This window comes from Calliphora vicina, chromosome 1 (assembly GCF_958450345.1).
Source record: "Calliphora vicina chromosome 1, idCalVici1.1, whole genome shotgun sequence".
NCBI classification, from domain to species: Eukaryota; Metazoa; Arthropoda; class Insecta; order Diptera; family Calliphoridae; genus Calliphora; species Calliphora vicina.
This window is the reverse complement of record NC_088780.1, coordinates 52,879,337-52,905,910: the sequence shown is the minus strand read 5'-3', so window position 1 is coordinate 52,905,910 and position 26,574 is coordinate 52,879,337. Positions and strand designations below refer to the sequence as shown.

Here is a 26,574-nt window from a genome sequence, read left to right as displayed (position 1 = left end):
CAAATACTAGTATCACTGCCAAGTGTAAATTACTATACAATTTGTTTGCTTCTTAATGAATTTATTAAAAAAAACAAATAAGTTACTTTTTTCGTATGAGTAGATTACAAATTTATAAAGATCTTTTCTAAATCGAATGAAACAGCAACAATTTCATACAAACAAAACCCCATAACAATCATATTACCCACTGTATTGACTGACATTCACTGGTAAATTATCAGTAGATGCCGGCAATTATTATCAACAAATTAAGTATTTGTTGTTGGATTTTTAAAAATAATTTTCATTTTATTTGTCCATACGACCAGAACAATGTCATATGATGATGACCTCCACTATTGATAAGCTGGTATGTACCTTAAAGTGGGCAGGCAATATTTATGTATTTAAAATACAAAAAAAAAAAAACAATTAAATTAAATTGTTCTAAAGTTTTCATAACCGATAAGACAAACTGACCATATTTCCAATACATGAAAAAGATTCATTTTTAATTTGATTTAATCACAACCGTACAAAGTAGAATGTATGAAATTAATAAAGTTTGGCGAATATTGAATAAGTATTAGACAGATTGTAGAATTAGATATACGGCAAATATTAGCTGTCACTTGAACAAGAGTATTTGATGGATACGTCACTGTAAAATGTGTTATTTGGAATTTTTGAACAAAATACTGGTCTGAGTTGAATCTTAAATACCCTTTAAATGGTTTGGATTTTAATAAAGTTATATCATCCATTATAAATATTAAATGAAAATATAAATTTAAAATTATTATACATTTCCCGTCTTTTATATAATAACAAATTTCGGAGTAACAAATTCATATTTGAGTTACTAAATATTTAGATGTCAACTTATAACCATTCTGATTGTGTTGAATATTCTAAACCAGTAATTTGTCTATAGGAGACGAAACTTGTGAGAGTAGAAAATTATTTATTTACTTGATACTTATTAACATAAAACCGCTGTCAAATCACTCAAAGTAGACATTACGAGACTCGGAGACAGATCTAAATGCCCAAGTTGCGCTGTACTATTGCTACCACATAACTCCAGTCCCCCCGCATTAATCGAATTGCTGATGAATTTGTTGACAATAGTTCCGCATCGCTAACTAGTTACAGTAATCATATGTAAAAATATGTAAATGGAATGTCTAATAAACAAAATAATTAGACTTTTTGTTGGTCCAACGACGATATGTATCTTGAAAAATATAAAAAAATAAATATTAAAATGGAAATATGACACTTGGATCCATAAACGGGTCCCTTTGCGAAAAGGATCATCTTTCAAATATCCATACCCGATAGATTCGTCAGGTTGTGCAGAAACGGACTGTCCAATATCGGGATAATTTTCCCCGAGAGAGCAGGGCTAATACAGAGGATGTGTTCCTACCAAATGGTTGATCTGGATCCGCGCCTTGGTTAGACCCATACAATTTTATGATGTATAGTTGACTACATTATGTAAGCGGTACAAGCGGTACAAGCGGTACCAATAATCATATGTAATCTGTAAATGGCAGATCAAATAAACAATATAAACTGTTACCTTTGTGAAAAATATCATGTTTCAGTCATGAGATATTCTTACCTGGACCTATTCTGGGTGACGAGTCATGCTGACGTATCTGGTTATTTAATATATCCGCATATTATTTAATTCCTCAGCCGATGTGTTCTTGTTGGAACAATTACACTTCATTCCCATCCGAACAAGTATTGCAGCATCGAATCCCAGTGAAAAAGGTAATCGGACCCTACTTCAAAAAAATTATATAAATATGTAATTTCTAAACGAATAGTCCGATTTTCATAATACTTCTTATGGTTAAAGAAGAGATCTACTTTATTTATGTTATGAATTCGAAGCTTATAGAACATCGAGCCACAAAGTGGGACACCTCAATCCAATTTCGGATACTGTATTTTTTTTTTTAAAAAGAGAAGTAACACTCAGGCAATTAATATGCCTATATAAATGTGTTACTTTTTTTGGAAAGGGGATAGAGTGTAGAAGAAAAGGTGGTGAAAGGAGGAGAAAAGCTTTTAATTGACAACTCTGCAATTGCGCGTTATGTTTGTTATTAGTGCAGGTTTCAGCGCCTCTGGTGGTGAGATGGCGCCTTAGTCAAGCCAACAACCTTTATTTAATTATTTTACTTCGGTGGCGTTGTAGTGTTATACCACCGAAGGAGGGCGCATTGATAATATTATATATTAGTAAACTAGTAATTATTATAAACTGATGTTGTTGATTGGCAGCGGCTGGGAATCGATCCCAGGCCACAAATACCATATCATGCTTAATGATCAAACGCGCTAACCAATTAAGCCACAGCACCCACAGGACGGCGCAAGGTCTGGTCTATAAGATGGGTGAGTCAAAACTTCCCAGCCACTTCATCTTAAATAGATTTTAACAGGTATTGCAACATGTGGCCTAGGGTTATCATTCATGATGGAATATTAATGTTTCATGTCTGGCCGTATATTCTGGACGTTTTTAAGCCAATGCTACCTTCAAACGAATCAGTTTGGTACATGTTACCTGTGATGGTCTGATTTCAGATTTCAGCAGCAGATGGGACCTTTGGCGCCATGTATATTTTGCTTTGGTGTCGATTCGGCTGGTTAGCCGGGCTTCAAATACGATCTCTTACGCTTCGGGTTATTGTAATGGATCCATTTTTCATCACAAGTAATGATTCGGTTCAAAAATAATTTTATTTTATAGCGTTAATTCACGGACATGCAAAATCGTCTTTCAATGTCTCTCGGCTTCAATTCGTATGGTAACTAATCTCCCTGATTGTGGAAGAATCCTGTTGCTCGCAAACGTTTGGAAATCGCTGCTTGAGTAGCCCCCCAATGATTTTTCATGTTCATGTTGAGTTTTACAATAATCTTCAATGCCTCCAATTCTTTTTCTTGGGCTATATTTATCTTCCGTGTCATAACCAGCACCGCACAAACCATCTCTCACAGGTTGAAACCGATGGAACACATTCACCATGAGTTTTGGTCAGTGTGCTTTAGCGTTGACACAAAATTCGACATTTTCGAAGCAAAAAAAACGTTGTTGGTTACGCTATAATGTTCAATATCCCCTCAAAATGACATATAATTTATTAAAAACAAAAACAGCCTTCAAAAGATACGTCATCTATTGTAAATCTTAAAAAACTAAAAAAAGATCGAGCAAAATTAAAAAATTAAATAAATAAACCTAAATAACTCTTGACCTAAAAGTGATAACCTACATGTTTATGAAAGTTTATTGTAGATTTTCTCTAGGACTATTTATATTTTAGATATCAACTCATTCGGATCATAAATAGATTTTTTGTGATTTTTTGAAAAAAAAAATTAGACCCAAGGCGGCGTGTAATTTAGCTAATTAAGCGTAAAGAGCTTTATTTACAACTTTGGTGACCCCCACTGAACTTTTCCGGCTAAAATTTTCATAGAATATTTTAATTCTTAAATATCCTCTTTGAAAGGACTTTTTTTGATTATCTCGAAAAAAGGGTCAAATTGGCCCCTAAAGAGAGGAGCTAGAAGGCTATGATCTTCCACGAAAATGACCCCCAAAAAATTCCACAATATAACTCAGACAATAAGAATTCTCTTAGACATTAACTTACAACATTTCTTTTCAGTTAGTATAATTCTCCCTTCGATCAAAAAATTAAAACTTTGACCCACTGTAAAAAAATTCAGACCAGCTGGACTATAAGTTTATTCTACAAAAATTATCTACTCAACATGTCCTTTCAGAATTATAGTGTCGCTATTCTGTTCCAAAAATGCTGTTGGACAGTGTTATTTAATTCAGAATGAAATTGCCATTATCTTTAAAATACCGTTATTGAAATAAAAGAAAATCACCGTTACCGAAATAATCCATATTAGCGTTATCGTTACCTTTGCATCTCTAGCTTACTTTGCTATTTGTCAATTTCTTTTTGAATTCGTAAATGGATAACTTTTCTATTCGAAACTACAATATTCCTTTTGTATTCACATGGAAACATATCTGGAATTTTGAACTTTAACTCGTTCCTGTATTTTCAATATTTTAAAATTAAAAAAAACAAATCCAAAAGCTGTAAGGTTGGCTCTTTAATATTAGAAAAAGGACATCCGTATCACCACCTTCAAAAAACGGAAATAACAGATTTACCACACGAAAGGTTATTTTATCGTTTAAACATTTTCTTAATATAATTTTATATTGTTGTATTAAATAAAAATCCATAAAAATTACTTCTAATTTACTTAAGGAGGAAATTAAATATTAAACTTATGGAGTTTTTTATTGGCATACGTTCCGTCTTGATTTGATGTACAACTCAAACTATTTCACGCTCTAAAATTGAAAATATTCACACCCAATTATTTCTTTATAAGCAAGCAGCCGATAGTCGTGCTAATAATTAAATAAACAAAGATACAATTATATTTATATAATTATAAACCATATATTGAATTGTCAAATAATAAAATCGAACGGCAACAATTTCAGACCTTCCTCACCTAACAACTTAAGTGGCGCATAAATACTAAATTTAAACTAACTATTTATGTCTACTTACACGTGACATGTGGACAGATGCTAATTGCTAGACAGACATCTCTATAAAACGATTGACCACAAAAAAAGCTTCAGAGATGAGGTCTGTAGCCAAAAATAGAAATGATACGATTATGATATTAAATTCACTCAATATATTCGAAATAAAATTTAAAATCACAGGTAGTTAGCACCTAAATCAAACTTATTTAGTCTGATAATTTATTATGTTTTTGCAAATTAAATAAATAAAGTAAATAGTGCTTTTTGCTTGTACAAACGAGAGAAGTAATTTTATTAATTTAATGTACTATTTGGGTAGGGTGACACCATCATCAATTGACGCATTTTATCAAACTACTTATAACGTGTTACCTACCACCGCCTTAATATTTTGGTCTAATCCAAAAACAAAAATTCTAAAGACAAGTGTTTAAACATACATGTGAACATGTGAACATATTTATGTATATTTTTGTGATTAAAGCACTTTAATGACTCTATACCCTACCTTTAAAATTAATTAAAAAGTAAATATTTTCACAATATTTTATTCCCTCAAATTTTCCATAGTTAAAACTGTTAATCAGTTCCACCTGCAAGTAATTAGTTTGTGGTTTTATAAACAATTTTTGCTTATATTTTACAAAATATTGATTTTGGAAACGTTTTTTTGAAAGGGATCTCAAATCCTATATCTTGAAAGTCTTTATTAATATGTATTTGATACTAAAACACTTTAAGGTTTCTCAAATCTTAATAGTTTTCTAAATCACTTTTAGAATTTTGATAATATTATTCAGCCATAACTGGAAATTTCTAATTAAAGTTGCGATTTTTCTTTAGATACAAATATTGAGATAATAACAATTGATATTTTGAGTTAGATTTGTGGAGAAGGTTAGAAGTTTTGTATAGCAAATACACTCTATTTATAATCCACATTGTCGCCAACTGTTAAGAATATAATTACAGATCTTCTCAGATAGTACAATTATGACTACGCAATATTTTAAGTTATTTGGGTTTGCTTTTTATTTTTAAATAAGTACTATGTTTAATTTCATAATGAAATCGAAATTTATTTGCATTTAGTTGACCTGCCCACCATTTCCAAAAGTTATGAACACTAAAAATATCCATCTAAGATCAATAAATCCTTTAGTCCATTTAGTCTGTCTGTTTGTGTAAAACACGATCGCCTCGGAAATACACTAACAACATTCATGAGATTCACAAAAAAAAATATTTATCATTGTCCTAAGCAGTTTAATATAGAAAATCAGCAAAGTCGGTTTAGCAGAATAGATTATGGTCCAAATTTCCTAAAAAAATCCAAAATTACTCAGTGGGTTCAAATGTTCATCGACTATTTGACGATTTGTGTAGCAAATTTGACGACAAATATCACTTATACACAAATATTTAAAAATTATTTGATTTTCAAACGTTTAAGAAAATTAAAAATTACCAGCCTAACTATAAAAGAAATTTTAAAGTTATTTTTTTGTTAAAGTCGACTTTATTTTAAAACAGAAATTTTGTTTTATTCATACGATAAGAAATATTTTAAAATAGCTTTCAAAGCTTATTACATGCACATAAATAAAAATATTTTTTAATGAATGTAAATAAAAAAAATTTAAAAAAAAGTTCAAAACAAAAAGCTTATTTTAAAATAATAAAATATAATCTTCAATTATGTTTGATATTTGTTTTATGGTACGAAATCTAAAACATTAGTCAACTTTTTGGACCTAAAATCGACTTTAAGGCTTTTGTGGTTAGGCTGTATAATTATTTCGACAATTGCCCATGAATGTAGAATGGTTATACTTTAGTAAAAAGTCTCTACGTACATTTTTGAGTAGTATGTACTATTGTTAAGAGCGAAATATTTAATAAAAAATTTCATTCGATATAAGTTATCTAGAATTTTGACAAACTAAACAGATAAATATTCTTGGTAAATTCATGCGCTGTTCGATTTCGAATTGAGACCCAATTTAGGTTATTTTCGCTTACAAAGCGTAATTGATAAAATTTCTTTATACTTTATAAATTAAATGTTAATTCAACAAATAGTTCAGTGAACAATTTAAAATTAAGTGTATGTTATCTATGAAAATTGAGTTATTTTTTATTTTGACGATTTTGAGAACTCACTTTGATGATTTTCTCTTAAAATTTAACGATTTATACTGAAATATGTAAGAAAATAGTTTCAATCGTTTTGGAAAAAATTATAATGCAAGGCCATTTCCACTTTCTTAAGATTCAAATACATGTTCCACAGAAAAAAACTATTTCCTAAACAGTTTCAATTCAAATATTTATCAAATTTTGAACTGGTTTCAATTATTTCATAATTAAATCAAGTATTCATGTGCTCAAAAACAAAATTTTCTAATATTTTCTACTGAATTTTGAGTTTTGAATTTGATAATTTTGATAGTTGAATATTTAATTTTCGTTATTGGTTGATCCATTGGATAACATAGAGACGAGACGTAATTATCAAAATCCTAAGTCTGTTGTCAAAAACCTAACTCTTGTAATAACAAAATACATGCTAGTTAATGTAGTTTGTTTTTGTATCAGACATATAATTTGTTATATTTTTGTTTGACAAACTGGAGTGTCTCGTCTCTATGTATAATTCTCTACTTGAAACTTGATTCAATTATGAAATAATTGAAACCAGTTCAACATTTGAATTGAAATATGTACATATAGTTTTTTCTGTGTCTGAAATTACGGTCTAAGGTAATTTTTTATAATTTTTTTTTTTAAATACGGCGTATTGGACCGTCATAAATATGTTGATTATGCGGAAATTTTGCACAAATTCATTCTAAGTACTTTGAAGTTATATTGTAAAGTATGGTGACAATTGGGCAACAGTCCCCATACAAGGTTCCCCTCAGAAAATTACTTGAACATTCATAATTGGCTTATAATAACACTGTGCAACAAATGAAGACTTTTGAAAAACACACGGTCATGACAGTATAGTTTCGATTCTACTACCAAAGGGTAGTAAAACCCTATACTCAGTTTTACGATTTTGTTGACCAATTTTTTTATGGGCCTCCAAAGATTCTGAAAATCAGTGGGCCTTCAAAAAAAGGTGTCATCAGTTTTTGACCAACAGCTAATTCAGACTTGGTGGTACTGCTTAATATAGCTAAGAGTCCATCAAACGAATTTTGTTTAAATTTTTTGCCAAAAAATTTGCCTTTTCGTGTCTTTTTATTGAAAAAAAAAATTTGGAAGGACATTTTTTTCACTTTTTTTGGAATAATTTCCAGGGACTCCTAATTTTTAACTAACAATATTTAGCAAATTTGTAACTACGGTTAAGCTGAACAACTCTTGTGAATATATCAATGCAATCTGAACATGTCTAGGCAATCTAAATAGCTCACTTTGCCGAATCTTATATACCCTTCACCAAATTAAACTTCAAAATACAAATTTTAAATTTTTTTTCCAAAGTTGTTTTTTTTATAATTTTCTGGAATTTTTTTTCGAATTGTTATTTTTTTAATTTTTTTTTTTTAAATTTTTTTTTTTATTTCTAAATTTATTTGGTGAAAAAAATCGGGTTAAAAAATATTTTTTCCGATGTACACCAAACTTACTATGGTCTTATATACGTCGTTGCAAAGGTATTTGAAATATCTATCATTAGATATCTATATATTAATGACTTAGTAATCCAGATATAGGTAAAAAAACGACGTTGTTCTGGTCCTGTCTCTGACAGAATTATTGAAGATTTGGATCGCGAAGATATCTGGGGTCTTCAGAAAATTAATTTCAACAGACAGACGGACATGGCTTAATCGACTCCGCTATCTATAAGGATACAGAATATATATACTTTATAGGGTTGGAAAATTATATTTTGAAAATTACAAACGGAATGACAAACTTATATATAACATTCTCACGAATAAAAATAAAAATTTTTTCTTGTGTTTGTTGTGTAAAAGTGTAAAAAAATCAGAGTGTAATTTTCCATTTTATTGAAATGAATACCCTAATGTAAAATTTTAACGGTTAAAGAAATCATAACAAAATTTGGAACTAATATAGATCTAAATGTTCCAAAAACTGATTTTTTTTTTAAAAAATACCGTTGTTTGCAGTGCGAAGAAGATCTACAAAAAGACATTTTTAATTTTCAAATACCGAAATTCCTAAACCGGAGAAAATGTGTTCCAAAAATTGAGTTTTTATAGAAAAGTAATCACTTTGACGTTATTTATATATGATAGTAAAAAAAACTTTGTAGATATTTAAAAAGCATATAGGGTTATACAAATATGAAGCTTCATCGTGGATCGGTTATTTGCCTTTTTAATTTAAGTAATCACTTTGATGTTATTTATATATGATAGTAAAAAAAAACTTTGTAGATATTTAAAAAGCAAATAGGGTTATACAAATATGAAGCTTCATCGTGGATCGGTTATTTGCCTTTTTAGAACTTCTTTCTCAAATCTAATTTTTTTTTTAAAATTGGACAAGTTTGGTTAGGTCTCAGGGATGATATGTCCGCTTAAGTGAGTCAATTTTTTATTTACTCGCTTTTGTCTTTCCGGGTCATATAAAAATTGTATGTATTCCCGAAGAAAATTTTTTTCAACAAAAGAAAAAATATATGGGCCTTTGTTGGGAAAAAACATACGTCACGATAACTGGTAAAAAGTTTCTTTTGTTTATATTTTATCGAAAATTTTAGAAAAAAATGCGAAAAGGCCAAGAACATCTGAAAAATCATAAAAGATCGGGCAAAATGAAAAAATTAAACCTAAATATAGATAACCTACACATGTAAGTGTACTTTTTGTAGATCTTCTTAAGCACTATTTATATTTTAAATTTCAGCTCATTCGGATCATAAATGGATTTTTGGCGATTTTTTATAAAAAATTGAGATCCGAGGTGACGAACCAACGAACTAGCCCCCATTAGCTCGAAAATACCTCAGCTCCAACAATGTGAAATTTCCTAATAAGATCTCTCATATTTCCAGAGATACCGAATTATTTCCAAAAAAAAAAAAACGTTTCCAAACCACTGCACAGTCAGTATGAGAATAAAAAAAGAGGGAAATAAATCTGTAACTTCTAAACCCTTACGCCGATTTCAATGAAATTTCACATGCGCAAAGAGGAAGTGTAGTCGAGTTTAAGTTTTGAATTTGGACCTCATGAGCCCACCAGAAGTAGGACACCTCGGGTATGTTCAATTTTTAAAATGATCCTATTTCTTCGTTTATGTTCCGATTTAAAAAATTACACATATAGAATCTCCTCGTCGAGCACTACATAAAATCGTAGCTATCAATTATCTCTTATAGCTTAGGAGATATTCGCATTTCAAAATTTAATTTTCAAAATTTTTACCCACCCTACTCCAGTTTTTATCCATTTTTCTTTTATAGGATTAACAATAGAAACTATATATCAAATAAAGAAAGAAGTGTTTAAAAATCATGGCTGAGTCCAAAGTTACATGCATTTGAATTTAAAAAAATTAAAAAGGCGATTTTTCGCAATTCTTTTGGGAAAAAAGTATTTTTATTCTTTTTAAGTTATCTAAAAAATTTCTAAGAGGATGTATAATGAATTTGTACTTTTTGAAAAGCAAACTTTACGCTAAATATTTTAAATGAAAAAAACATTTATAATTTTTCATACCGACGGGATCAGGTCCATTCAAAAATTGCCTATTTTTTATGTAAAATTCAACTTTAGGGCAAAAATTCTCAAATCGCATACTCGATATCAAAATATAGTAACCTATTTTAGATGGCCCAATAAGTTCTTAATTATTTTGTAAAGGGTTCCGATAACCCCTCCCCTGGTATGGATATTATAGCCAAAAAACGAAAAAATCCCATTTTTGGGATTTTTCAAGATTTTTTTGGGAATTGCGGTATACTTGATAACAAATTTAAAAATTTGTTTTTATTTTTCCATTTTACCGTTCCTGGTGGGCCGCTCCTGGTACCTGGTACCGCTCCTGGTGGGCTCATGAAGTCCAAATTTAAAACTTAAACTCGACTACACTTCGCATGTGAAATTTCATTCAAATCGGCGTAAGGGTTTAGAAGTTTTGCTCTTTTTTTTATTCTCATACCACTGTGCACTGTGTGATGTTAGAACATCACACTAATGTGAAACATTTTTTTGATCGTTGAAAATATAAAGAATTTTTAGTGTTTAAGAAAATTCAGGGCTCAATAACTTATTGTGAGAGTAAGAAATTTTTATACACGTAAAAAGGAGAAAAATTGGCTAACATTATCAATTTTTAGTATTTAAAATCGCTTTTTCCAATCAATTTTAATTACATTTTGTGCTAAGTTATTTCATTTAAAACAAGTTTCTATTTTCTCATTTGACCTTAAACTTGTGATAACAATGTTTTTGTTTCAATTTCATTTTGTTCTTTTGTTTTCAAGGTTAATTTTGTTTATGGTCATAAATCTTTTAAACGAAGCTTTCATTCATTTCTTATCTTTGGACCAAAAGTGCCTTTGTACAATTTGAATATGAATTTATGTTAAACACATCAAATGCTGCATTTGACACAACCAAAACAAATTACACGTGCGTAAGTCAAAATGTGTGTCATTCATAATCGATCGACCCCATGTTTATGCTCTTTATTCCGATTTAATGTTTATGTTTCGAGTGAACGAACTAAGGAGCGAGCGAGCGATCGTTTGTTTTTATTTTTCATTACCACCATCAAACCGTATTATTAGGAAGCGGCTTGTGGTAGTTGTTGTTGATTTGTTAAGCGTTTCAGCGTGTTGTGTTTGTTTGTCTTATCAGCACTTTTTTCGTATTGTGGTTGTGGTGTTGTTGTTGCTGCTCTAACACTTCAGACTGTTTTCTAATTTTGTTTGCTATAATAATTTGGCTTTCGCTGCTCGTCGTTTGGCGTTGGGTAGAGCTTCGCTCGCATTTTGGCGGCCCGATATTCTTTTCCAAATTCTCACTAGGTCTATGTGGTCAGTTGCCCGAAACATAAAATATTAGTTTAGTTTTTACGCTCAGCACAGTCGTAACGGTTGTCTGTCGCTTTGCTTGCTTGTCTCGTGTTTCGCAGTCGATTCTTTATTTTGATTTTTTTTCTAACATTTTTCGAAGTGAGTAAAAAGTGTTCGTCTTTGTATGTAAATCTATTACATTTGTTTGCTGTTTGTTGTTGGTGATAATATATTTACACGATAATATTATTGCTTTGAGTTGTTTTTGAAAATTTAAATATTTACCAGTTTGTTTTATTTAATTAATACAAATTCAAATAAGAAAATATGTACATATTAAAATTATTTAAATATTCTTATCAGTTTAATTAAAACTGCAAGTGAGTGAGTGTTTGTGTCTGTTTAACTAGTTGCGATGATGATGATGATCGTTAAAATATTATAATTTTGTTGACAAATTTATCAACATAGTTTAATTAATCTTTTTTTAAATAAAGTTCTTAACGTTTTTTAAAACATACCTGAAACATTAAGTTTAACCTTGACAAAGGAAAATGTCATTTAACATTTTTTTTGACTTTGCCAAAAAATATTAATTTTTGCATCTCTAAAAAAAACAAATTACGTGAGCAATCTTGGACTTTAATGTTTATATAAAAAAATATTTGAAATGTTTTTGAACTTAACCATCAATGACGAACTAAAAAACAAACTCATAATCCATTAGTTGATCTAATCGTTTATTTATTTTATTATTTTTAAATAAATGTGAAATTTTAGTTTTTAAAGTGCCGCGTGATTTTCCTTATGACAGCAAGTGAATATGATCTGTTATTTTTAAAAAAATTCTTAATCGTTTAAATAATTGACCTTTAAGTCTAAATTTGATAGCGTTATGAAATATTGGGGATCTTTGAGTTTTTAACTTTGAAAACAAAGTCTAAACAACATTCGACTCTACTTACAGATACTGATATATTTGGGTTGGTTTTTAATGAAAAGGAATTGCTATTTTCATAGTGGATTTCTTACTAAAGGTTTGAGTTCTGTTCTGATTTTCCTTCAGTTGCTCAAATTTTGAAACCTTATCATTAAAGGAGTAAACACTTAATATTATTAACTTTTTTCGCTAGAATTATTCCAACAAAGCCCTTCAAAGAAGTTTTACCAGTATGTTTAGTTTGAAAAGGCGCGGATCCAGGAGGGAAATTAAAATTTGTTCAACATATTTATTTTTTTTATGAAAACTTTTCGGTTTTTGGGGGGGGGAATTAAAATTTCTGGATTCGTGCCTGAATTTTAATGTTTTTTTTTTTATTTTAATAAGTTTTACTAAATGAATAGCTCAAATATTTGGGCATTTCAATATGATGGGTCGGTGTAAAATATGAATCAGAGAATGTTCTTTCGATTTCCAAGTGAGTTCAGGCCCACATCTATGCCCAATTTCCGGTGAATTCCAAACTGACATGGATTCAGTGCTGACATAGATTTTTTATTACGGGTATTCTTTTTCATTTACCTAATTCACTTTGAATATGAATTTACTTTGTTATCTACCAAAGCCGAGCAATAATAATTGTGGTAGGTCGAAATTTTTTCTGTAGTATTCGGAAGCCAATAAATAATTGTAATAGGCTGAAATCAGAGTAGACAGCGTTTCGAAACGTTTAGCAACAATAAAAGGACTTCAATATTTCACCTTTCAAATCCTGGTCTTGTCTTTATTGTACGCTCTAAAATATCTGCCCTATATAATAGAGGGATTCTACAATTAATTAGGAAAAACTTAACAACTCGCAGAGAATTTACCTAACATTTACCTAAATTTACCCTAAAGTTGAATTTTACATAAAAAATAGACTTTTTTGACTGGATGTGCTACCCTCGGTATCAACAATTTTCAAATTTGTTTTCATTTAAAATATTTGATAAATAGTTAGCTTTTCAAAAAGTATAAATTGTTTATACATCCTCTTAAAAATTGTTTGCGATAACTTAAAAAGAAAAAAGTACTTTTTTTCCAAAAAATGTTGCGAAAAATCGCCTTTTTAAATTCGATTTTTAAACAATTCTTTTTATATTTGATACGTACATGTGTTATTACTCCAATAAAGGAAAATTGGAGACAATCGGGAAATATTTGGATTTGCTGTTATAAAAACAACTGGAGTAGGGTGGGTAAAAATGTTGAAAATTTAATTTTCAAACGCGAATGGCTCCTAAGCTATAAGAGATAATTGATAGGTTATTTGTAGTGCTCGATGAGGAGATTTTATATGTGTAACTTTTTGAAATCGCAATACAAATGAAGAAATAGGATATTTTTAAAAATCTAACATACCCGAGGTGTCCTAATTTGAGGACCCTTGGTCATGCCTCTGGTGGGCCCATGAGGTCCAAGTTTAAAACTTAAACTCGACAACAATTTCTCTTTGTGCATGTGAAATTTCATTCAAATCGGACATACCGTTTAGAAGTTACATATTTATTTCCTTCTATGTTTTTCTATACCACTGTGCGATGTTGAGTAGAACTGTTGACAGAACCCAATAAGCATCAAAGCCCCAAAAATACAAGCACCTGGAACATTTTGTTGGAATTTGATTTGAAAAATATCTGAAAAATTAAATTTTTTTCAAACAAAACACATATGGCTTGAATTTCTGTTTCCGTTTTACTGGAGAACGCTATTGAAATAAAGTGTAACACAACTGTAATTCAATTGCTTGACTATAATTCAAGGCTTGAATTACACTCAACATGAATTGCAGTAGAATAGATTATTGGGAGCACATTCTTTAGAAACTCCCTTGTGAATACAGATTTTTGGGATATTTCGTTGTAGTGTAATATTATGCATGTTGCATGAAAAGATGCTGCTCGATATATTCCTATAGTCTTACCCTAGGAGTGACTTCGCAAAGAAATCTAATCTCCTCACCATGACACAATCGTTAAATCCATATTAAACAATACTGATTCCTTTACTAATCAGTGAATTAATTTAAGATAATTAAACATTGAAGAAAACGTTACCAAATTCAATGATTCTCTTCTTGTTTGATATAACCGATCAAGGGCGAATAAAATTTATATCTTCATTCTCCTCCTCACTTTGATAACTTCTGTAGTAGTGATTGTATATGAGCCCCATTCTGCTGATATATTGACCTAGATCAACGATCGCCTATAGGGCAAAATTTTTGCCCAAAGGTCTATTGTGATAGCTAGCATTCTTATACTTAATAGTTATCATCTTTGGTGTAGCTATATTATTCTCTTCTCAATAAATATGAAGTACAGAGTTGAGATTTTCATTCCAAGGATTCTTCAATAATAATTCTCACAGCTTGTTTTCTTCTTAGTTCTGGTGAAATGCTATCAGAAAGACTTCCGTTAATTTCGAAAAATACGACATGCAATTGAGATCTCCATCCCATGAATTCATTAACTATAAACCTCACATTATAGCCGTGATCGATTCAAAATTTTTCTTTGCGAAATGCTCTCAGAAAGTATTATTTTACTGATAATTCTTTACTCATTCTACTGTAATTACGACATCAATCAAAATCTTAATATTTTAATTTAACATCTATACGAAAACGGATTAAAAGATCTTAATTAAGCTAATTTGACTTGAAAGTAAAATTACCTATATTTCATAGACATTTGTAACATTTCCTTCAGATAGTAGTAAGACCATCAAATATATTTAGTGGTTTAGATCATAAAGTTCTACTTTTAGACATAGTGTGCCATGATTTTGAAATCACACATCTGTGACATTACAAAAACTAACATAAATTGGAGGTCTTGAAGAGTTGATTGTCATGGTACAATTTTTTAAAATAAAATACTTCCACAACTTTATATTATTATTCTGTTATAGATCTGACCATGATTGAAATCGATAAACAGTTGTTGTCCGTTTTTTTTTGAGGAAATTTACAAATGATATTCCTAGTTTTCCATTTTCTCCTTTGATTCTGAAACATTGCACATCGCCTGGAGTAAAAATTAAAAATCCCCTAGATTCCATGAAATTGTTTTCAAAATCGTATAAAGATTTGATCATCATTTCTTGAGTCATTGTAAGTAAATGGGACCTACTACATGTTGAAGTTCTCTTCCGCTAATTTACAATGTCTTGTTGTCAGATGTTGCATCTTGTCTGCCCTCTTTATTAAAAAAAAGCAGACAAATTTTGCCGAAACCCTTTTTTTTCGAAAGCGCAACCGAATATTCGATCGAACTATATTGATTTGTATTAATTGTATTACATTTAATAAAATTGTAATCAATTCTTTATTTTAATTGCCCTACATTTTAACACAATTTGTTTTATTATTCGCATACTTTATTTGCTAAAATGGAAATTTTATTTCCTATTAAATCACCTTTGCACCCGGTCTATCAAATAAATTAAATGAAGCCATGATAAGCCAGTAGAAATACAATTTTTAAAACAAATGCATAAAAGAATTTTAAAAAGGCGGCTGGTTCTTTTAAATATTAGAATAATGAGCAAAACTGGTGCAAGTTTTATAAGTACTTATACCAGGCGTGTATCCAGTGCAACTATTTAGGAGAGGAGGGGTTAAATAAATGAAAACTTTTACATTTTTGGTATTCCTTTTTGCAACCCCCGGAATCAGCGCCTGGACTAAATGTGGGCCAATTGTTTTAAATGCCCTGGACATGGGTCATGGGGATTTTAAAGAAATATGGTACAAATATAAACAATTATGTAATTTTAATCATTATCTAGATATTTTCAATTCTGAACAAGATTGTTTGGCTTAGTTCAGTGGCTAGTCACCATGTGATATATCAGCCAATGCTAAGTTAATAAGACAGGTCCCATTCACTGTAGCAATTACGGGACTAGTTCCATGTCGTTTACCGTTCTTCTAGCGGTATGCTGAAATAAAAGTTTCATTTAATTGTAACTGTTTGTTAACTAAACTTTTCAACCATTAAAATGTCTCAATTGGGCGCCAAGGTTGTTATATCCAAAATCGTAATCGCTTTATTTTGTTGTTCCAATGTTTAATTGTTGAATATAAAAAAATAAGTCTACTGATTGTACTACTTGTTAAGATTAAACAATTTTATTACTGGCACTCATAACTCCTCACTTTTTTTTAATCTTTATACTTTTTGTTTATCATAAACGTGATCACAATTTTTAGTGTATAATAATAAAAAATAAATTGTATTTGAAGAAAGAAATTATATCGTGTTTCACATTTAACACATGATATAGAGTACATTCAATATAAATTAAGTCGTTATCTGAATTATTTAAACAAAAGTTGTGATAAAAGAGGCTGACGTTTAAACGGCCTATTTTTGGCAATGTTTGATATGTAATTAAATTTGATAAAAATAAACAAGTTGACATACGATTTTATTTATTATTTATTTATTTAGATATTTATTATAATTAAAATTACAATAAATCTTATAACTAAAAGCACTAGCAACTTAGGCTATCGGCTTAACATACGATTTTAATTATCGCTGCTAAAGGGCGGTATGTATCAAAGTTAATGGGTGTTGAATGTGGTTGGATATGGAAACAGAATAGTTATTTTTAACAGGGACTGTATAGAACAAATACATATACGATTTTAGAGGGTTTTTAAGTTTGACATTTTAAGAACATAATGTTTTTTTAACGAAATAAATGAAATTATTATGAAAATATTTGTCGCAGACCCACATTAGTATATTTATTCTGTGTTGAGATTCTAAGACGATCAGTCGGTCTGTTGAAAACATACTCTCTGTTAATAAGGTTTATTTGGTATTGAAAATGGGTAAAATCGGTCAATGATTTCACTTATCCCCCATACAAATGTCCCACGGAATGCTGTTTTAGCAGTCAAAAATATAAACATAATCCTGATAAAATTTTGCATAAATTATCTCTAAGTACTCTGAAATTATACTGGAAAGTATGGCGAAAATCGGGCAATATTTGTTCCTAGTCCCATACCAGGTCCCCCTTAGAAAATGACTTGGACATTCATAATTGTTGTTGTAGTTTAATATGAACCTAAATCTTTATACCAACTTTTGTGAGAATCGGTCCATAATTAACCCTACCCCTCATATATCCCCTATATCAGAAAAATATTTAATTTCGAAGATGTTCGAAAAACGAGTGTTAGTTCCTTGACCTGTCCCAGAGTATAAAGTGGGAAGGCCCTTTTCATATACAATGTGGGAAAGTACTACCCCCGAAGAACCAACCACGGCACCAGTTCTGTGACAGTTCAAATTGACAAACGTTTCCATTAGTCTCATATTTATTTGAGTGTAATAAAGATGAACTTGTCTGGGCACTCCTTATTTTTACAATTTTTACATGGGATTGTTGTCATTTGTATTTCTATAAATTTTGCTACATATTTTGAATTTAATATTGTTGTTATTGTAAATATTCATTGAATTATTATTATCAACGCATTGCAATCGTTTTGTTTACATTTCATTTTGATTTGACATTATTAAAGTGCGTAGATAACAACAATAACAGCAACAATAATAAATCAGTTCTAGATTCAGAATCTAGATTTCTTATTTACATTCTTACAAGTGCGTCAATTATTATGGCTGGTGGATTGATGGTCGTTTCAATTGCATTTCTACTTTTTGTTCTTGCAAAAAAAAAAAAATAAAGAACTCATCAATCACATTGTTATTGTACATTGATCTATTGTTACTACTACTGTTGTTGTTGTCATTGCTGCTGCTGTTGTCAATTGTTTTTGCATTAATTTATTAAAATGCGCTTGCAAAATAGATAATTTTATTGACATTTAATTGAACTCCTTTTATTTGATTTATGAATAATTTTATTGCAGAAAATGAAAATTAAACATTCATATCAGGGTCAATGACTTTTGCAATTTATTATAATAAATATATTAGCGGATTTTAGAATTAAAAACAAACAAAATTGCACCATGGCAAATGTAAAATGCAAAGAAATCCAATAACAAAACACCAAGGTGACGTTACCCCTATAGCCCTTAAACCACCGCTAATGTTATCAAAATAATTACAATTATCGTTATATAAATTATTAAAATACAAATTTTTGATTTCAATAATTTAGTCTATTTAAAACTACAGAATCTATCTATATATCTATCAATATTTGGCTGATTTTTATTCGATTCGAAATTTTGAGGAGATGGTTTGTAAATAAAAAAATTCAAAAATTCCGGGTAAAACTCGGAATTTTTTTGAGTCCAGTCAACTGTAATAAAAAAGCTCCCTAAAGTATGCAGTACAAATTTAGATATTTTATTTGCAAATAAATAAGAATAGGCAGGTGTATGTGGGTTGGAGAATCTTGAAGAACTAACATTAGTAAATGCTACCTGCGAAGACGGGCGGGTCAACTAGTTTAAAATATAATTAATAGAACACCAACTTTGTCAACTTATTTTTAATTTTTGTAAATTTTATTAATAATTTAATCCTTAATTAATTACAATTTCCGTTATCAATAAAATACCATTACTGAAATAATCCAATAATTAGCGTTATCTTTTAACCGTTTCGAATCGGTAGCCAACCTTGCAAAACATACATAAATAGTTATAAAATAAAAGATTTGCAATGTTGCCACAAAATTCGAATTTAAAACAAAACATTTCTAATGCCCTCTATAAATATGTATCTCTTAGCTACATACATTATTTTAATCCAGCACCCACTTCCTTTACTTAATATTTGTTTAATATTATAGTTTTTTTATTTAACGCCTCTTAAGTCTTAATCTTAATTGTATTTTAAATACGGTAGAATTATTATTGCAAATATCATAAATGTTAAATATTTGTTTAAATAATACTCTACGTACACAATCATTGAGTATGAAATGAATGCTATAATTAACCATAACTAAAGTAACATTATTCGTATTTGCTTATTAATAAATATGGCTGAATAGGAGACATTTAATGAAAAATATATTAATAGTTATGGGTAAATAATAAACACCTTTTAATTCTATACTAACAGAACAGTGTTGTTTGTACTAACAGAGCAGGGTTCTTTAAACTAACAGAACAGTCGTCTTTTTACTAACTCTGTATACTAACCGAGCAGTGTTCTGTATACTAACATAACAGTGTTCTATATACTAACAGAGCAGTGTTTTGTATACTAACATAAACGTGTTCTTTATACTGAACGAAAAGTGTTCATTATACTTGTTCGTTCGCTTGGTTAATTAAAAAGCTGGTTTACGAATTCAGTTTTATTCGCAGCTAAAATCTGAAATTTGACAATTCATATTACAATTCTTATAAGCTATTCATTTATACATACATTTATGTTTTCTCGTGAATTTAACTCGCGGTTGAACAGATTTAATAATTTAGAACAAACTATTTGAAATAGAACAAATTACTTGAAACTGACTGTCAATAAGTGACGAGTCTTCGATTTCTTATAGCAAAAGAATTAATTTTTTACCACGTCATCAAATTTATTAAAAACAAGGTTGTATTTTAGTGTGCTTAATTTCATTGTTGCATTTTAATTTAGATTCTAAGTCAGGGTTCTAAGTCAGGGTTCTAAATCGTACGCAATACGACGTAACAATACTAACAGAACAGTCTTCTTTTTACTAACAGAACAGTATTCTTTATACTAACAGAACAGAGTTCTTTATACTCAAAGAATAGTGTTCTTTATACTAACAGAACAGTGTTCATTATACTAACAGAACTGTGTTCATTATACTAACAGAACAGTATTCTTTATACTGACAGAACAGTGTTCCTTATTCTAGGAGAACAGTGTTCATTATTCAAACAGAACAGTGTTTGTATACTAACAGAACAGTGTTCTGAATACTAACAGAACAGAGTTCTTAATACTAACATTATTGTGTACTAACAGAACAGTGTTCTGTATACTATTAAAATATGACTTAATATCTCTTATGATTTGTCCAAGTTATTCAAATAAATAAAATAATTGAATTAAATTTTCCAGTGAAAGTAAAACTTTTTTAAATACTTTGTTAAACAGCATCTGTACCATCTGTCATAAGATCAAATATTGTTAACTAAATACTGAGAAATATATATTACTTAGTTGCTTCATTTAAATTGACGCTTATATTTTGGCACCTGCAATTAGTGATTGTTTGATAATTTTTCTTAATAGTTTTCCATTTTTTGCAATTAATTTGCAATAGTATGCAAATTGTTATCAAATAACTTGTTGACATGTAAATATTAAGTTTTAGCGTGAGACCTAAGGAAGTGTGTTAATGAATTAAAAAAATTAGCAGAACGTGTGTCAAAAAGATATTGCTAGACAATTTTTTTATATAGATAAAAATAAACTTGGTAATGTAAAGATACTTGTATCATAATTATGGCTCATTCTAAGGGTCCCATGTAGGCTAAGTTAAAAAGTTCCTTGGACACTCAAATAACTTTCAACTGTTCACAGAGTGATATACACTAGATATGTGATTAACATACTTCCTGAAAACTCTGACAGTGTAAAGGTATCTTTACCTGCCCTACTGTGCTTTCACTCGCCAAGTTTTTGGACTTATCAAACAACTTTTTATCTTTTGGCCCTTAACCATTTGATAGATAATATAATAAATGTACTTAATACCTTTAAGATGTTGCAGTACTCTCATACATGTAACACATGTAATTTCTATTCTACTTTAAACACTGAAATTTATTTATTGATAGATATAATTCCTCTTCCCAAACGAATAAATACTTGCTTAAAATGTGGACGGACGTTGGGTACTTTAGTTTGCTATCAACGGTTAAATAAATATTTACGCATTGGTTTTATTGATATAGTAAACAATTTAAATCGAACAATGTACATATAATTATAAGTGGGTTTTGTAGATGTAAACAATGAAAATTTAACCCATTTAAGGAGGATATAGACTTTATTTGAGCTAAAATTATACAATACCTTATTGCTCAATGTGATACTTTCACAAACTAGGACATTGTGTTTAGTATAATAACCCCGTTCTTTAGTACAAAGACCCTGGTCTTTAGAATAAAAACTCTGGTCTTTAGAATAAAAACTCTGGTCTTTAGAATAAAGACTCTGGTCTTTAGTGTAAAGACTCTAGTCTTTAGTGTAAAGACTCTGGTCTTTAGAATAAAGACACTGGTCCTTAGAATAAAGACAATCGTCTTTAGAATAAATACACTGGTCTTTAGAATAAAGACACTGGTCTTTAAAATAAAGACTCTGGTCTCTAGAATAAAGACTCTGGTCTGTAGAATAAAGACTCTAGTCTTTAGAATAAAGACTCTGGTCTCTGGAATAAAGACTCTGGTCTCTAGAATAAAGACTCTAGTCTTTAGAACAAAGTCTCTGGTCTTTAGAACAAAGACTCTGGTCTTTAGAACAAAGACTCTGGTCTTTAGAACAAAGGCTCTGGTCTTTAGTATAAAGACTCTTTAGTATAAAGACTCTGGTCTTTAAAATAAAGACTCTGGTCTTTAGAACAAAGACTCTGGTCTTTAGAACAAAAACTCTGGTCTTTAGAACAAAGACTCTGGTCTTTAGAACAAAGACTCTGGTCTTTAGAACAAAGACTCTGGTCTTTAGAACAAAGACTCTGGTCTTTAGTATAAAGACTCTGGTCTTTAGTATAAAGACTCTGGTCTTTAGAATAGAGACTCTGGTCTTTAGAATAGAGACTCTGGTCTTTAGAAGAGAGACTCTGGTCTTTAGAATAGAAACTCTGGTCTTTAGAATAGAGACTCTGGTCTTTAGAATATAGACTCTGGTCTTTAGTATAAAGACTCTGGTCTTTAAAATAAAGACTCTTGTCTTTAGAACAAAGACTCTGGTCTTTAGAACAAAGACTCTGGTCTTTAGAACAAAGACTCTGGTCTTTAGAACAAAGACTCTGGTCTTTAGAACAAAGACTCTGGTCTTTAGAACAAAGACTCTGGTCTTTAGAACAAAGGCTGTGGTCTTTAGTATAAATACTCTGGTCTTTAGTATAAAGACTCTTTAGTATAAAGACTCTGGTTTTTAGAACAAAGACTCTGGTCTTTAGTATAAAGACTCTGGTCTTTAGTATAAAGACTCTGGTCTTTAGAATAGAGACTCTGGTCTTTAAAATAGAGACTCTGGTCTTTAGAATAGAAACTCGTCTTTAGAATAGAGACTCTGGTCTTTAGAATAGAGACTCTGGTCTTTAGTATAAAGACCCTAGTATTTAGTATAAAGACCCTAGTAATTAGTATAAAGAACACTGTATTTAGTATAAAAACACTGGTCTTTAGTATAAAGCCACAATTTTCTACTAGTCAAAGTATAAAGACGATGTTTTTATTATTGTCTTTATGAAGATAAATTATTTAGTAGAAAACATTACTTCCCATTATCTAACTAAACAAGTTCCCCACCACCCAATACAGGTTAAGAGTCGTCATTGCATTCTTGCCACATGAGTTATGGACTTTATGCAGCCGCAGCTGTGTCTGTGATAACCTCTCATGATGAAGTTACAACACTGTTTTTTTGTTTTTTTGATTTGTTTTTTGTTATTTTATGTAGAGAACATAAAGTGGGTTTAAGATTAAGCAAACCAAACATAAATGCGAGACAAGTCAAACAGGTAGACACCATGAACAATTTTCCAATTGACAGTTGAAAAAGTGCTGTTAAATTGTACAGAAGTGGAAAATACTCTTCGTGTGTGTGTAATAAATTTGACAAATTCGTCTCGGGGGAAAGTTTTCAATTGTTTTTGTAATGAAAATGGAAGAGACTAAAGAGAGGTAAAGATAACATTTTTAAAGAAACGTTGACTATATAGGAAAATTGGATTGAAATTGGGTTATTATGGAGATTGGTTTAAGGTTATGTGGTCCCTTGGAATTAAAAACAAGAAACTATACCAAATAATCCAAATAGACCATCGCTCTCTCTCTCTCTCTTTAAGCTTTAAATTACACTTATCTCAAATTCCCACACTATTCTGATTTCTAACAACGAATTTTATTAATTTATTTTTTTATTTCTTTTCTTTCAGTAGCTGTTCCAAGTTTTGGGAAATATACAAAATGAAGACTGCCACTTTGGATAAAATTTGCTGCTTTTTGGCAGAACTCATCGGCACTGGCCTCTTGGTGTTCTTGGGTTGCATGGGCTGTGTCAGTACCGAAACTTTCCATAACAATCACTTGCAAATGTGCCTGAACTTTGGTCTTGTCATTTTGGTTATCATCCAGTGTTTCGGCTGTGTGTCTGGCTCTCATTTAAATCCGGCCGTTACAATTGCTGCCTTCATCTATGATATGGTATCAGCACCCATGGCTATTGTCTATATGTGCGCTCAAATGTTGGGCGGTTTCATTGGTTATGGCCTTTTGAAGGTTGTGTTGCCAGAAACAACAATTAAAGTAGCAGGAGCTGCTCACAATTTGTGCGTGACTGTGCCTCATCCCGATATTTCACCCATGCAAGGTTTGGCCATTGAATTCATTATCTCAGCCATTTTGATTTTGGTGTGCTGCGGTGTCTGGGATCCCCGTAATGCTAAATTCCATGATTCGGTACCAATTCGTTTCGGTTTGGCTATTGCCTGCTTAGCCATCACTGCTGTAAGTATATACGAAATCTTATAAAATCTATTGTAGAAATAATAATAAAATGAATTTCTTCTAGGGTCCCTTCACTGGCGCCAGTATGAATCCTGCTCGTTCTTTTGCTCCTGCTTTGTGGAACTATGATTTCGAACACCACTGGGTTTACTGGTTGGGTCCCATGCTGGGTGGTGCCCTTGCTGCTTATGGCTACAAAATCGTCTTCAGACGTGAAGTTCAAGAGGAAGCTGTACACCATAAATTACGTGCCATGGAAGAAGTTCCTTTGTCTTAAATCCTTGTTTAAGCATTTCTTTAAATTTTCAACAACAAAAAAAACCTGGCGGAGTTGTTATTTAGCCTCCAGTGTTGCCATATAATTCAATCTATTTAGGCTGAAAACTTAAATTAAAATTGAATATTTTTCATCAACAATTCTTTTCCTTAGACAAAAACTATGTATAAAGAATATCGAACATTATTTAGTTCGGTTAGATGTTAAACACACACAAACATTTAGTTTAAGCTGTCATTTGTGCAATTAATTTGTCTTTTTTTAAGATCTGTTACTCTCTGTTTTCTCAAATGTTAAATTTTAATTAAATTATTTTGTTGTTTATGACAAAAATTTACATATGTACAATTTAAGCTCGTAAGTAACTGCATTTCTTTATGTAGAAGTTAGACATTTTGTTTTAATTATTGTTAAATTAAATTAGTACTAATACTTAATATAAATAAAAAAAAATAATATTGTTGTTTAAAACAGATGGCAAATGTTTTATTTACAAATTGTCTATAACCTGGTCAGGGTAAATACAAGTCTGAAAATGACAGTTAATTTCGAAATAATTCATGTACTATGTAGACGTAGATGTAAGGTTTATTTTAATTTTAATAGTATAAAATAATGGTGAATTTTGCAAATTTCGTGTGAAATATAAACTAGTAGAAACTGTTAGCATTCCTAGCAGGCCGAAATTGTCAATCATTCTTTATGTTTGCATCCAGAGGTGGTGAAATAGGAATTTACAACCATAATATGGTTACCATATCACAGTGGTTTTAAAACTTTTTTGGAAATAATTCGGTATCTTGGAAACTATTGGAAAAATTGTTACGAAATTTCACATGGTTTGAGCTGAGGTGTTTTCGTTTGCTCAGATTCCTAGCGTTAATGGGTGCCAGTGCGTAGGCCCTCAAAATTGGTACATCGGGTCTCAAATTTTTTAAAAAAATCGCCAAAAATCCATTTATGATCCGAATGAGCTGAAATTTTGAATATACAACTGCGGTCAAAATAATAGCAGCACGACATTCATATTGTTATATAATAATATTACGTAAAAACTGTTAAATTAATTTTCGTTGTTTTTGTATAAATTTATAGTTAATTCAATAAACTTTCAAACACTAAAAATAATTTTGAAAATTAGATGCAAATTTTAAAGAAAAACTACATAATATATAAATACCTAAGAAATTCATCAGTCAAAAAAATAGCACCAAGATAAAAATCGATTAAAATCAACAAAAATTAACCAGTACAAAATTGAATATGGTAACAAATTTTATGGTTTGTAACGTTCTTAACAGGTTAGTATTAAAAGTAAAATATTGTTGTCTTTTGTTTTCGTATTTTTTGGCAAAAAAGAGACCGACCACCACCTTCCCATAAAGATTCTAAAATTTTTAAAATTTTGTATCGAACTTGTAGCCAAATATATTTTTTCATTCCCCAAAATAAATTCTTAAATATTTTTGGTTTCCTTTTAACTTTTTTGTAACTCTTGGCCATCTATTTTTAATAAAATTCTGTTATTCATATAAGATTGAATTATTTATTCCACATATTCAATATATTCTTCGAATGTTATAATAGAAAAACCACGATCAAACTATAATTTCAAAATCTGTGTGTTTGTAGGATAAGATGAATATATTATTTTAAATTTTGGTTGAAATTTTATTCGGAGGACATTCTATAGAAGTCTGATATCAAACAATATAATTTGTTTAATTATTTGACCAAAAAGTGTTTTGGTACTTAAATGTTGAAAAATGCTAATGCGACTTTGGAAATTTTACCTTTAATAGAGGATATTATATTGTTATTGGTGAAACTTTTCTAGGATTTAATTAATTTAAATTTTGTTCTTGGAATGGTTAGCGAATAACTGCAACACTAGTCGTCACTTTTGACCACCGTGCGGAACATAAATGCCTGATTTTCGAAACGGTGGGCCAAAAGTGTTATGATTAAATCGATAAGCGGTTTCGCAACCTAAAATTTATATTTTTATTTCAAAGCAATGTTTTTTAAAATCATTTCTAAATAT

General features: G+C 30.1%; 1 protein-coding gene across 2 annotated transcripts; it reads left to right on the top strand.

Annotated features, from left to right (window-relative positions):
- The first annotated feature begins 11,619 nt into the window (after positions 1-11,619).
- LOC135961702 (aquaporin AQPcic-like) lies at positions 11,620-25,005 on the top strand. Of its 2 annotated transcripts, none has more exons than XM_065513251.1 (3): positions 11,620-11,765; positions 23,683-24,253; positions 24,318-25,005. In XM_065513251.1, exons 2-3 carry the CDS (start codon positions 23,714-23,716, stop codon positions 24,528-24,530), a joined length of 753 nt encoding a protein of 250 aa, XP_065369323.1. In that variant the 5' UTR covers positions 11,620-11,765; positions 23,683-23,713; the 3' UTR covers positions 24,531-25,005. The 2 variants fall into 2 exon arrangements, with proteins under 2 accessions (XP_065369323.1, XP_065369331.1); XM_065513259.1 differs by having other exon boundaries at positions 11,636-11,765; positions 23,686-24,253.
- Positions 25,006-26,574: the final 1,569 nt, after the last annotated feature.

Excerpts from the sequence above, each read along its gene's own strand:
- LOC135961702 (XM_065513251.1), top strand. The coding sequence starts at position 23,714 with ATGAAGACTGCCACTTTGGATAAAATTTGCTGCTTTTTGGCAGAACTC. Across the intron at positions 24,254-24,317 it reads CCTGCTTAGCCATCACTGCT|GGTCCCTTCACTGGCGCCAG; the intron begins GTAAGTATATAC and ends AATTTCTTCTAG.